The following is a 13550-nucleotide window of genomic DNA, read 5'->3' as shown; positions in this document are numbered from 1 at the left end:
ACTGGTGTAATGTTTTTAAAATTCTGCCCTGAAGGGTGTTTTTTTGTTTTGGCACATTCTGGGTAAGTCATAATGAAACCTGCTTTATCCTGTAAGCCATTATAATAATTTGAATTTATTGTTTATTCTTGCTGTTTCGATGCTTTACTACATTAAAACAATCAACATCATTTGGATTTAGAATATGTATTCTTAGACTTATCATTATCTCAATATAATCTGGGCACATTTATTATGCATCTAGAGTCATAGTTCCCAAACATTTTTGGGCTGGTGACCCCTTTCCTCTTAGGTGATAACCCTAGAGCCCTTATGCCTCTTTTTTGTATTTGGTTGTTTTAAATTTGCAGTAAAACAATAGACCTATCACCACACCACCACCCCCGGATCTTTCTACTGCCCCCAGTACCACTTACTTTGGGAATCACTGATCTAGATTAATAGAGTGCCCTTCCTTTCTAATGAACTTGAACTGAACATAAGTTAGTAGTGCAGAACAAAATAACAGTTCCAGTCACTAGGGCCATGTACCCTCATTAAATGTAATAATGTTACAAGCAGATGAGTGGAAAGAAATGTTTAGGATTAGTTGTCCCTTAGAGAATTAAGATTGATTCATTGTTTTGTCCAGCTAAATGTTTTGATTTAAAACTCAGTGAATTTTATTTTAGGTGTCAGTGCTTGAAAACTGGAAAGAGACTGAATTATATAAATTACATAGAAGAGCAAGAAATGCAGAAGCCAATCTTAAATACCTTAAGTTCATGACTAGGTATGTCTTAAAGTGTATGAATAAGCTACAACAGATTCAGTTTAATAAGACTTGTAGAAAGAATTGTTGAAAGATCCTTCAAAAGAAAAACCAGAACTTTGTCTGCCTTTTTTTCAACTGAAGCTACTGTTATATAAAGATGTAATGTGTGCTTAACTAATGACTCTTTGGGCAGTATATTGTTACCATAACCAATTTTGTGCAACCAGGAGCTCCTGGCATCAGACTTTTATGGTTTTTGGATTTTTTTGTACCTGTTGATATCTGTTGCTTCTGTGGATTAGGCAATATTAAATTGGGGGTGATTCACCAGATCATTATCTTGCTTCTTTGTGTAATCATAAGTTTCCATAAATTCTTCTCCAGCCTGATGCACTCCAGATAATTTGGACTGTGACTTCGATAAGCATCAGTCAGTAGGGGAAGTGCTCAGGAATGTTGGTGGGTGTAATCCAAAATGTCTGGATGGCACCAGATATGGGGAGGTTGCCATTCAGATCACAGGGAGAAACATGGGCATATCGTTTATATGCATATAAACTCTGGAGATCACTGGCCATTAGAACTCAATTACATAAATGACAATAAAATAAAATGAGCTTCTGTATTGCCGGTTCTCCTAATAATTGGTTTATGTGGTCCTGTGTATGAAGATGGAGTAGTATGGAGTGAACTACTTTCTCATGTCTGCCACTAGACTTCCTCTTGGTTTTGATCTCTTTAGCGACAGTACTATATGTACTCGTCCTTTGCTCTTTCACAGTAGGTAATTCAGTGCTTATCTTCTGTCACTATATCTTGTTTCATTTTGTTGTATTATAGGGTTTTCAAGGAAAAAAAATAAGTGTTTTACTATTGCTTTTTTCCGCCCAGTACTAACCAGGGATAGCTTGAGGATCACTGCAGTTTTCTGTGATGCTTCCTCCCCCAGCTTCATCTTTAACTACCGTAATTGTCCTCCAGAAGTTCCTCTGTCCCCATTCTCTTCTGCTGATGTAACCATTAATCCAAAGAAGGTAGCTGCATCTTTGCCTTTGGTCAGAGTTTTGACCAGTCTGCCTTGGGTAACCCTCCTGGTGGCCTTACTCTGAGCTTCTCTAACACTCTGAAGCCCTTTCACCATGTTAAAACATGCACCATAGAGTGGGGGTCTTCTTTTTAGACACCTCAACATTAACAGAAGGGGTTGTGCTTTAAAATATTACACATTCCAGTACTTCAGACTAGAGCATATGTTCTATTGCTGGGTATACATATTTAGAATAATGTCTACAGTTATACTGAACTTGCTTCTTAAAACTAGCTAGTAAATGTAAAATATTTTCTATGGATAACAAAGTTGACTGTTGTTTGTAGTAGCATTTTTCCTTGGACATGCTGTTATTGTCAAATTATCACAATGGTATAGTATTAAAAATGTGTAATTTTTCAGCCGCTCCACCGTGTCTCAGTCAAAGTTACAAATTGATTCTTGGGAGTCCTTCATTTCTAAGATCAAGGAAGAAATCAGGAAGACAGAGGTATGTCTGTTGTAAACATGTAAAAGATACAAATTATATAGGCTTATCTTCATGGTAGGAGTGACTTGACTCTTAGTTGATTATATTGACAAGGGCTGTGTTTGAACGATCAGAACAAGCTTCATACATCTGTACTTAGCCTCTTTGCTTTCCTTTTGAGTAAGCTGGAAAACAGACCAGAAAGCTGCAGTTAAATATAGCTTCCTGATACTTCTGAACCAGAAGCCATGGTTAATGGGTGAGCAGAATAAGGCTGCTTTTAATTGTGTCTGTATATGCTGGTTTGTTTGGAAGACATTAAGCAGAGTTTTTCTGGTTTGGACATAACAAGAAATTGTATGTAACTACAGCTTCCTGGTTTGTTTTCTCATGTAGATAGAGAGGAACAAAGTGACTGTATATGAATGCATTAAGCTTTTTTTTTTACATCAGCATATTAAACCAAGTTTAAAGTGCTGTATATTGTTTCTTTTGACTGCTGTGAGCAATACATGCATCCCAAATTTGCAGTGATCTGGAATTAGTCAAACTAGTGCTTATGTAGAATCCTATCCTGAAGTTCTTGGAAGTCCGTATGAGGTCTCAAATAGTTCTACCCAGATGATTTACCTAAAATGTCAGTTGTCTAGCTGCAGAAATCCTACCCAGAAGATTTACCTAAACCATGGGTCCTCAAACTTCGGCCCACGGGCTGAATCCAGCCCACCACACCCATTTATCCAGCCCGCCTCAGGGTTTTGGACTTGCTGGGTGCGTGGTAAGGCAGCAGCTTGCTTACACGGAGATCGTTGTGGACTCACTTGGAGAAAACGATCTCCATGCAAGCAAGCTGCTGCCTCACCCCACACGCCCCCCGCCTGCCCCGCTGTGCACGAGCCCCGCCCCCTCACCGGCCTGTGCCCCCTGCCGGCACCACCTTGGCAGCCCATGCCCACCGCCGGCACCTTTCAACTGACCCTGTGTTGAAAAGGTTTGAGGACCCCTGACCTAAACTATCAGTTGTCTAGCTGTAGAGATCCTATTTCTAGATTTGATTTTTTTTACCTTAAACTGAATATATTAGATAATTAACTATTTGTGGTGAGTTCTGAATGTCCCACTTCCTCCTTTTTGTAGAGTCAGTTTGAAGAAAGAATTTGTATGGTGAAAAATGGTGCTTCTCTCAGTAGTATCTCTGCTGTGAAAATTGCAGAACTTGAACCCCCAGTTGGTCTATCATTAGTAAGTATTTTGCAGGTGTTTTGCTTCAAAGCTACCTTTTCAGCATTACATATTGGAGGTGTTAAGGCAATCTTGTAACTATCATATTTTTTAAAAGGCAGTTCAGCACTTTCATCTTGTTCAAGTAAGCATTCAATGTATATATTAGGGATAGGAGAGAAATTTGTTTGGTTTGTATTTTAGTGAAGACTGACTTAATTTGTACTTCCTAGATCAATATACAAACCTAAATGCAGTTACAGTTCAATATTAATTTTTTTTTTGCTGGCCAGGTATCCAATTGAAAAACTACTTCATACTATGCATATAAGAGGAAATGTGTTCAAAAATTGCATGTGTTGGTGAATGTAACACAAACAATTTAGGGTGGGCTGCATGGAAATATGTATGAAGGTTGGTACAGGTTTCTTTAAATTCACAGACTGATGTAGAAATGGAGATCAGGTTAGAATGAACCTCAGGTTGTAAAAATACTGGAAAGAAGCCAAAGTTGACTTTCCTTCTTTCCTAATGCATATACACCGGAATATCTCTTTTGATAGGGGAAAGAGGAGCTGCAGTATCACCTCCTAATGATTCCTTGCAGCTGCCTTTCTTGTGGTGGAACACAACTCCAAGGAGCCAGTTTGTGGAGCCATTACCACTTACTTCCTTGAAGAGCCAAAGGGAGGCAAAGTGGGCTGAGTCCTCTCCCAACTGCTTACCTTTAGCTGTTCAACCAAATTGTTACAACACAATGGGAACTTAATTGATGAGCCCAGGGACAATGAAGTAGAAACCAGACTATGATGATTCTTTGTCATGGTCTCTGTGCATCACACGTGGGCTTGGCCTTTCAGCCCAAGGTGAAAGGCAGTGAGGTGCTAAAATACTTTGCCAGGACACCTCAGGCACTGTTCTGCTGTATTGTTTGGTGTCTATGAGGTAAGGGAATATAACTTTAAAGTCTTCCTAATAAGCACAGAAATCTTAAGAAAATTATGATATTCATATAAATTAATGGACCGCCTGGATGATGCAAAAGATGCAGAAGCAGTGTCCTTTGTCTTAATGTTTAGCATCAAGTTTTGCCGTGGATGAAACATTTTTGAAATGGCAAAACACTTTTGGAATGCTTAAAAATTCTACTTAAGTATTTTGAACTTATAGGTGGTATTTTTTTTCTCTAGGGAGCCCATGAGAAGCCTCCTATTAATGATCCAGCCATAGTAATGTATTCAGCTACAGCTCCACACCTGCCCTCTAATTTGTTTGCTACATTTTCAAGTATGAATGATAACAGTCCTTTACCCTCTACAGTTAACATGCATACTGGAAATAAAGCATCCAGTAAAGTTTCAAGGCTTCCTTCTACAAATAAAGAAGCACCCTCTCAGTGCAAAGAAAGCTCACTTTCTGATCAAGTATGTCTAACACAGTCATCTGGGAACTCTAGAAGACCTATGCAGGATGCCCAGGTACAACTCAGCACTCAAGAGGAACCAGCAGCGACTGCAAGATTGGACCATATTAAAATCTTTAAGAAGCTGCCCCTCCCAAAAGCGTCTGAAAATATAATTGAGCAACTTAGAACTATATTTCCACACTATACAAGGTATTTTTCCATGGAGAAAATGTTGAAGGCTGGTCATTCACAGACCACCACTTTTTTCTACATAAGACTTGCTAGTGAATTTAAATTACTAGCTCTTTAAATACTCTGACACAAATATTCAGACAATAAGAATATCCTCTTTTATTTTCTTCCAGTGGTGTGCCTCTGTTTTAAACAATAGGACCCTTAGAACAGGGGTGGAGGACCTCTGGCCTGCAGGGCTGAATCATTCCACAGTCACCTTAGACAGGCACACATGGCATCTTGGGATTTTCTGGTTGATCACTTTTGGAGGCATTGCCCTACTTCTGTCTTATATTTGAAATAACACTGGATATTCTCATATTGGGACATGCTAGCAGGGGAATCCTCATCTGTCTAGCCCACCATGCCTTCTTCCTGTTGGAAAAGAGGACTCCACAACTTCTCTTTTGCATGCCCAACCTCCTTCTCTCAAGTAAACTAACCTTGTCTCTGTAGCTTCCCATCAAAGCAATAGCCTAAACACTGGCCCAAGTGTCAGATGGAAGTTCCATCAACTGCTTGAGTTGATTAGGCAAGGTGGCCATGTCCACTTGACAGAGGGTTGAGAGGATCATATGCCTCCCCCTACCCAAAAGTAGTTTTGTATTCCTGCTGTAGAACTGAAATTGCCCCCCTTGTCCATTCTCTGCGCAGCATCTTATGGCAACTCTGGTTTCCTAGTTGCCATGCCTTCTCTGCATGTGTATCTATCATCCAGGTGCATGCAGTTCAGATACAAATGCCTTTTGGTCCACATAGCATTTGTGTGGAAGACCACAGGAGAGTAGTTCCATTATTTGGTTTTGTCTTTCTGTAGGTTGGTGAAAATTGAGTGGAATGTTCTCAGGATTCTGATATGATTCAGCTCAGGTTTTACATTCTGAGTGTCAATTACTGTGAAAATTATTTATTCCTGGTTTTCAATATTTCCTGAAGGACTTAATATTGCTGATTGGTTATGTTTTAGGTCTTGCCAGTGTTTGGAACAGGGGTGAGGAACCTCTTTGGACTTGAGAACCAACCTACAGATGCACTTGGAGGCAGCTATTTCAGTGGTGGCAGGGGCAAAGGCAAAAGAAGCAAGGCCAAAATACCCCCACTACTGGCATATTTTAGCTTAAAGCTCTTGCTTCTAGTAGCTAGGGGAAGCATTGAACCTTTTAAAAGAGGGAAAGGGACTGTACAAAAGCCAGGAAATCACCACATGATTCAATTAAAGTGGTTGGACCAGTGAAAGGCAGTGTTGTCGTCTAAGGAAAACTAAGTAGCTGTATTTGGTCCATATGTCTGAAGTTCCCCAATTCATGGTTTACAATATATAATACCTGCTCCTTGCATAACTTTGTCTAAAGCTGCTTGAAAAAAAAATCCTTCAATCTATTGTTAGGCTCAGTGGTTGAGTTTTGAACTTGAAGCAGGAGTTGGCTAATTTTATTTAAAAATATGCCACTTGGAAGTTAGTGCAAAATTAGGATATTCTTGATGACTGTGAAGAATTTACAGTTTGAGTATTGGCAGAATTGGTTTGAATTTTGAAAATTCAGATATCCTCTAGGATGAGTGCAATTAAAATGAAGCCCAGCTTTCTGCAAAATTGTGCTTTCTAAGATGTGTTGCTGCGGGAAGTATTCACAGTTACAAAGCACCTATTAATTTTTCCTATTTTATTCTCCAGTTCAGATTTTGAGAATTTCATAAAAGAAGTAAAAGTCAAGAATAAAAGCCAGCTGAGCCCAGATGAGCTGCTTAGCAGAGTAACAGAGTTTATTTTGGATCATCCAAACAAGAAAAAGGTAATTGACCAGAAATGCTTGGTCCTGCATAGATGCAAAAAAGCATTCATTTAAGGTAGTATAACAGTGGGGTAGAATATGTGGAACTTTCAACCCAAAACCAGATGAACACATCTTTTCACCTTTTTCATGAAATAATAGAGATGTGTTCTGGAAGGTTCTGTGTTCTGTTGGGTATTGTATTTTGAGAAATGCATTTTAGATTTAGGTTCTTAAGCTGATTTAGATTCATATGCTGTGTGTCTGTTTGATACATCTGAGTAGATGTGGTACTATCATAGAACTTGACCATAGGTGATGGATTTTGTGATGTCTTCTGAGTGGAAGCTGGAAGTGTGTAGGTATATGTAACAGTTTGTAGGCTTCTGATATAGGATGAAGTTGCTGTATAGCACCATTCATGTTTCCAGAAAATGGACCTATTCTGTGGATCTTTCAAGACTTAAGCTAATTGTGAGGTGAAAGCTATTGAAGCCATAGAGGAACTGTTAGGGTTCCTTTCCATGAACCTAGATAATAAAGATGTCAGAGGAAAGGTTTGAGGGCTATTCCAACTCAGCTATAAAGATGTTGGCTTACTGTGGAGCCCTGCCACAACCAACATCAGTGTAATTGATCAAGCAATAGATACAGCCCCAAGCTAAAGTATTTGCAGTGGCTCATAGGCCATCTTTGCGAGAGAAGTTGGTTTAAATAACCTCAACACCCATGGTAGCTAGGATGATTTTTTCTAGAATGCCAGTGCATTGTATGTTCCTTGGGAAATCAGTGAGGTTCCTGGTGGAATATTCGTACATATGGTCCAAGAATGGAGTTCATGCAGCCAGGCAGCCTCACAGTGATAATATTAATGCTTGACAGGGGAAAATCCAGGGTTTGTATATTTTGAGTAGGTAGAGGATGGATGCTTGGATGGAGGCTTTCTGATTTGGTTCTGTACATCTGTAGGAAATACCTTTAATAGGAGACAGCCACCTCATATTCATCAATGGGATCTGAGGATAGGGACCTGTAAAATACAGCATTGGAAAATTACTTCTCAGCCTTCTGCATATAGTCCAACTTGTTTATGATGACAGCGGCTCCTCTCTATTTTTGAGGCTGTGGAGAGCATCATGTTCTTCATGACTGATATTGTGTGGTAAATAAGGTTGTGCACTGATTACCTCAGCTTTAGCATGGTGGCAGAACTACTTTACCCATTGGTGGTGATCCAGGGCAGACCAGGGTTTCTATTAGCATATTCTGCAACCCATAGCCCGATGGAGTAGCTGGCTAAGCTAATCCATTCTGACTTTTTATTTTGCTACGTACTTCAGACTCCTGCTTGACTGGAATGTCCAATATCTGTGCCAAGCCTTCCCTGGTCAGTCCAGCACAGCTCAGGATTTTGTGTCCACTATGAAAACCATGGAGCTTGACTAGGACTAAAGCTACATGCTTTCAGTATGTGGCCAGTGCTGATGGATAATCCAGGACTTTTGGGGCTGCTATAGATGGGTACCTATAGTTTGATCAGCCACATAATCTTGGAAGAGTTCTTGGATCTGGCTTTGTTAAAGAGGAAATCGGGGCTCTGTAGCCCTTATTTTCTTAGTTGCATTGGGATACCAGTTCTCCTTTCTAGGTTTTAGTATTGCTTTCTGTGCTGTTCTGATTGCAGGACTTGGCCACTGTAATGGACTCAGTGAAGAGATGTGGAATTAGTCAAATGTTGAGTACAAGATGGGAAAGTATATTCCACTAGTTGCACATCCTAATACAAGCTACAGCATTGCCTCTTTTAAGGCTTGGGACTGTGTACTTTGGAGAAGTTCTATATTTGTCCTTCTGTTCACTTCCCAGGGTTCACATGAGAATTTTTGTTGAGCATCCCATTGGTATGGGAGTAGAAGGCTATATAGAGCAGAGCCATGGTAACACAGAGGCTCTGAAATGCTTTCCCATGTGTGGTTGATAAGTGGTTATTTTCATTGGCTTTTTGGTGGCATTGCAAGAGACGTCTATTTTGTTTGGCACTTAAAATGTTTACTAAAGCTACACTCCGACTCTACTGCTGACTTGCATTTTTGTATTAGTTTATGTGTTAAGTAGTAATGTTTATTTTTGTTGGCTACTCTGAGTGATGGAATATAGAGTATAAATTAAGAAAATACCACCAATAGCTTTCTGTTCTCTCTTCCTCTGTCACTCTACAGGTACTGCCCTCTTCAGGGAGCATTGAGAAGTTGGCTTCAGATGCTTCAGTCCAGAGTGGAAATCAGACTCATAAAGTGTTCAAGATGTCAGGACAAAGTGTTTCTAACCTATCTAAGTCCAGAATTGCTCACAAAAATAAGAAGAAAACTAATCTCCCACCTCAGTCAGTTCAAGTGCCTTGGAAAACTGTTGGAGGAACATCAAAACTGAAATGGAAGAAATCAAGTGATGCCAGTGTAAGTCCTGAATGTTACCTTTTGTTTGTCCTGGCTCACCATGCCACTTAACAGCAACCCCCTGTATAGCCCAGAAGAATTTCTTGAATCTGAAAAGCTGCCTACACTGTTCCAGCACCTTCCAGATATCTGGAGTAGATAGGGTATAGCAGATGGAAGCACTAGCTAAGAGTAGCTCTTATGGAATCCTGTATTCACAGCCTGTTTCTGAAATATGCTGGATTACTGCATTCTTTAAATTTAAGGTGGAGATGTTTTTTTCTGTAAAAACCCTTGCAGTTCAAAATGATTAATCTTTGGATAGTACAGGTAACAGGAATGAAGTTAAATCAAAATACAAATCCTCTCATGGAAGATACGGATTGACTTATCTAAAGGGAGTTTAGGTGAACTAAAGGGAGTTGGTGGGAGAGAAATAGTAAAGCTAGAGGCTGGGAGAAGAAAACAGCAAAGTATAAAGGGTAATGGAGAGACAAAAGGCAAGGCTTGAGGCTGTAAATGGGAAGAAACAGCAGGGAGAATGGGTCTCAAAGTCCTGTTGCACAAGCAGCCTTCCACTCATATAGCATTTGGCTACTGCCTCTAGAAGCCATCCTGTGTTACAAGTCTTTCCATACATTCAGCACAGTAGTGAATGCTTCACATATGGGGGCACTTGGTTGAGAAGCCATATTATACTGTCACATATTGAGTCCATTGAAGCCCACTACTTTTTATAATCTCTGGCAGCAATTCTTCTGGGTCTGACATCTGTCACCATTAAGATGAGGTGTTGGGGAACATACACAGGCAAAGCACATGCTGTTTCAATGGGCTATGAAATTCAATAATAATGGGGTTATTATTTACTTATTTACAACTTAATTTACTTCTGTGTAATACAGTTTAAGTAGTTCTGAAATGACTGGAAATACATTTGTTTCTATAGGATAATGATCCTTGTGTAATATGTCATGAGGAACTAAGTTCAGAAATGTTACATGTGCTAGACTGTGGGCACAGATTTCATAAACTGGTAAGTGGAACAATTAGTCCTGAAAATAACTTGTATTAGTTTGTTTGCTTGTGACTTTGTGGACTGCCTTACTGCCCTAATTATGAAGGTTGGTGCTGACTAGCACCTGGTTCTTGCTTCATCCCCATGAATGTATTCCTGTTTGCAATCTGAAGGAATTAATTGCAATTAATTCCCTGAAGGGAAACAAAAAATCCTGAACTACATTGTAGAAAGCATAATCAGAGTTGTGACTAAATTAGCTTGGACTCCCAAGATGAGTGCTTACCCTGGAACGTACTTTTCAGTGTTTAAGCTCAGTCCTGAAACATTTAAATGGCTATTTTCAAAAGAGAGAGAGAGAGAAATAACCCTTTCTTAGTAAATTCAGTGGGCCTTATCTGTTCTATCAAGATTAACAAAATCACTTCCAAGTAGATGAGCCTCAGTCAAGTCTATGGTATAAACACATGGAGATGTAACACATTCATAGGAGTTACTTATGGTTACAGTGGCACTTTACAAAGCTCCCACCCTCCCTCCAGAAAAGCCTTGGTGCTGCTCACGTAACTTTTAGCTACAATTTCCAAGTATTTGCATAGAGTCAGTTATGACTGTGTACACGAGCAATGAATTTACACAGCATCTATATAGCATGACTTAGGCTATAGGAGAGCTTTGCAGTATCTGAAGCTGACACCTTCATGGTTTTTTTTTAAATACATTTCCCAGGATTACATACATCTGTACTGTCAACAATTAGTAGGTCTAACATTTTAACTGAAATGTTGATTAACAAGGACTTTAGTTGGGTGATTCAATTGTATTACAACGTACCAATCACTCATCACTGGAAATAGTGGAAAGTAAATTTAAATTGGACTTGCAGGTCATGATGTATTCATTTTACACAGCCCTGCTAATTAAATTCAGCCTTTGAAAGTAGGAAGTATACTGTTGTGTGCTATAAAGTTGTTGACTTATAGCAAGCCTATGAATTGAATGCTCTCCAAAATGTCCTGCTCAGCTCTTAGAAATCCAAGGCTTCTCATACTTGGTCTTCCCCTTTTTCTGCTTCTGACTTTCTCTAACATTGGTTTCTCTGCAAATCTCACCATCATTTCCATTATTTTTGTATCCAAGGCAAGTTCTGGCTTGATTTGATCTAAATTGCATGATGATCTAAATTGGTGATCTTTCAGTTGATCTGGGTATTCACAAAGCTCTCCTTCAGCACCATGTTTCAAATGCACCAATTTTCTTCCTTTCCACTTTCTTCATTGTTCAGCTTTCATACTCATACATAGTAGTGGTATTTTCTTAATTCATATTGCTGATTATTAGAAGTATTCAATTTGCTGCTGCAGTTTGGTATCAGATGTTACTGCATTTTTCTATAGCCTGCAAACATTCAAACTCCCATCACACATGATAATAGGATGTGCATTAACAACTTGGAACTTTTGGAAAATGTAATTTAAAAACCAGTGCCTACCTCAGGTAGCTCTGATTGTTTATTAAATATGTATGAATATTGTCTGTGTTTTATACAGTGTATTGGGCCATGGATTAAGGAGCACAGTACATGCCCAACATGCCGTCATCATGTTCTGTTACCTGAAGATTATCCTGAGCTTCCTGGTCGGAAAAGAACCACTTAGATGTTGTATGTGATTAAGCAAGGATGTGATTCAGCTTATTTAGAATCATGAAAATGAAGATATATGTGTAGACTGCTCCTTCTGTTTATGAAGTGTTGCATGTTAAAGACAGTAAGTGACTCTGAATTTTCCCCTTGGCAGTAGTAATCTGGTTTATAGACAAGCACAATAGGCAGTTTTGTAACATTGCAGCAAAACAGGTAGAAGAGTTAAGACTTACAAGTAAGTCTATTAAATGTTGTTCCTTTAAAAGTGTATTAATAAAATGTTTTAAATGTTCTATTTAAGCTCTTGTGACTGATGAACTCAATGTCCTAGACTGTTTCAGTGGGCAGCTGAAGTGCCATCAGATCCTCTCCAACTTATGGTAACTCTATGTATGAAATAATGTCCATAATGTCCTATCCATGACAGCCTTGCCCAGCTCTTGAAAATTCTGGGTGGTGGCTTTGCCTTTCTGGAGCCAATCCATTGCATATTTGATATTCCTTTTCTTCCTCTACCTTTGACTTCCCCTAGCATGATTGACTTCTCCATGGAGTCTTGCCTTCTCACAATATGTCCAAAGTATGACAGTCTCCGTTTTGTTATCTTTGCTTCTAGGGAGAGCTCTAGGTTAGTTTGTTCTAGGACCCACTTGTTCATCTCTTAGTACAGGTTATTTGGAAAGCTGTCTTCCAGAACCATGTTTCGACGATCCAGTTTTCTTCTGTCAACTTTCTTCATGTCCACTTTCACACTCATACATTGTGATTGGAAATATAGGAGCTTCGAATGATCTTGGCCTTCCTGCCCTTCCAAGGCTACTTGGCTGCATTCTCCATTTGAACTGATGACTGAGTGGAGGTATGCAAAATCTTTCACAATGGCACTTTCTTCACTGTTCACAGCAAAATTCTGCAATTCTTTTGTCCTGATTTTTGTTAATGTTCAGCTACCATCTTGCTTTTGTGCTTTCTTCTTTCACTTCCATCAGGAGTTTCAATTAATTTCTCCTTTCTGCCAGTAGTATGGTATCATCTGCAGTTTAAATTATTGATTTCTTCAGCCAATTTTTACTCCTTCCTCTTATTCTAATCCAGCTTTTCTTACATGGTTCTGCGTACTGATTGACCAGATAGTGAGATAAAATACTCTGACAATTTTGTCTATGTGAAACCATTCTGTTTCTCCAGATTCTGCTCTAACACTAGCTTCTTGTCCATGATACAGGTTATGCATCAGGGCAATTAAAGTGCTGAGGCTTACCCATTTCTTTCAGGATCATCCATAGCCTTTTGTGATCCACAGTCAAGGACGTTGCTGTACTCTATGAAGACAATATATATTTGAAATATGATCTCAAGTGCCCTTCCTTTTTGAAACCCAGCTGGAATCTCAGGCATTTCTGTTATTTATTTTGGCACTGTGCTTCTATTAGTGATCTTTTTCAGCTTTTCTCTGATTGCTTCTTGGTTATCCAGGGGCCTGAGATTATCCTGGTAATTTTTCTTGCTGGGTCAACATTTTCTCTACTTCCAAATCCCTGCTAGAATG

General features: G+C 39.2%; 1 protein-coding gene across 4 annotated transcripts in view; it reads left to right on the top strand.

The window, feature by feature from the left end:
* Nucleotides 1–12301, top strand: part of TTC3 (tetratricopeptide repeat domain 3) — a 70258-nt gene extending 57957 nt beyond the window's left edge. For 3 of the 4 annotated variants that reach the window (XM_044442211.1, XM_044442209.1, XM_044442208.1), the window contains exons 30-37: nt 672–772; nt 2205–2292; nt 3409–3513; nt 4683–5107; nt 6807–6924; nt 9123–9359; nt 10288–10374; nt 11907–12301. In XM_044442211.1, coding sequence (XP_044298146.1) covers nt 672–772; nt 2205–2292; nt 3409–3513; nt 4683–5107; nt 6807–6924; nt 9123–9359; nt 10288–10374; nt 11907–12014 — 1269 coding nt within the window. In that variant the 3' untranslated portion in view covers nt 12015–12301. The other variant, XM_044442212.1, reaches the window with a different exon arrangement.
* The last annotated feature ends 1249 nt before the right edge of the window (nt 12302–13550 follow it).

The sequence above is a fragment of the Varanus komodoensis genome, unplaced genomic scaffold, assembly GCF_004798865.1.
Source record: "Varanus komodoensis strain SLA01 unplaced genomic scaffold, ASM479886v1 scaffold4, whole genome shotgun sequence".
In the NCBI taxonomy this organism is placed as follows: domain Eukaryota; kingdom Metazoa; phylum Chordata; class Lepidosauria; order Squamata; family Varanidae; genus Varanus; species Varanus komodoensis.
This window is presented reverse-complemented; position numbering and strand designations above follow the sequence as displayed.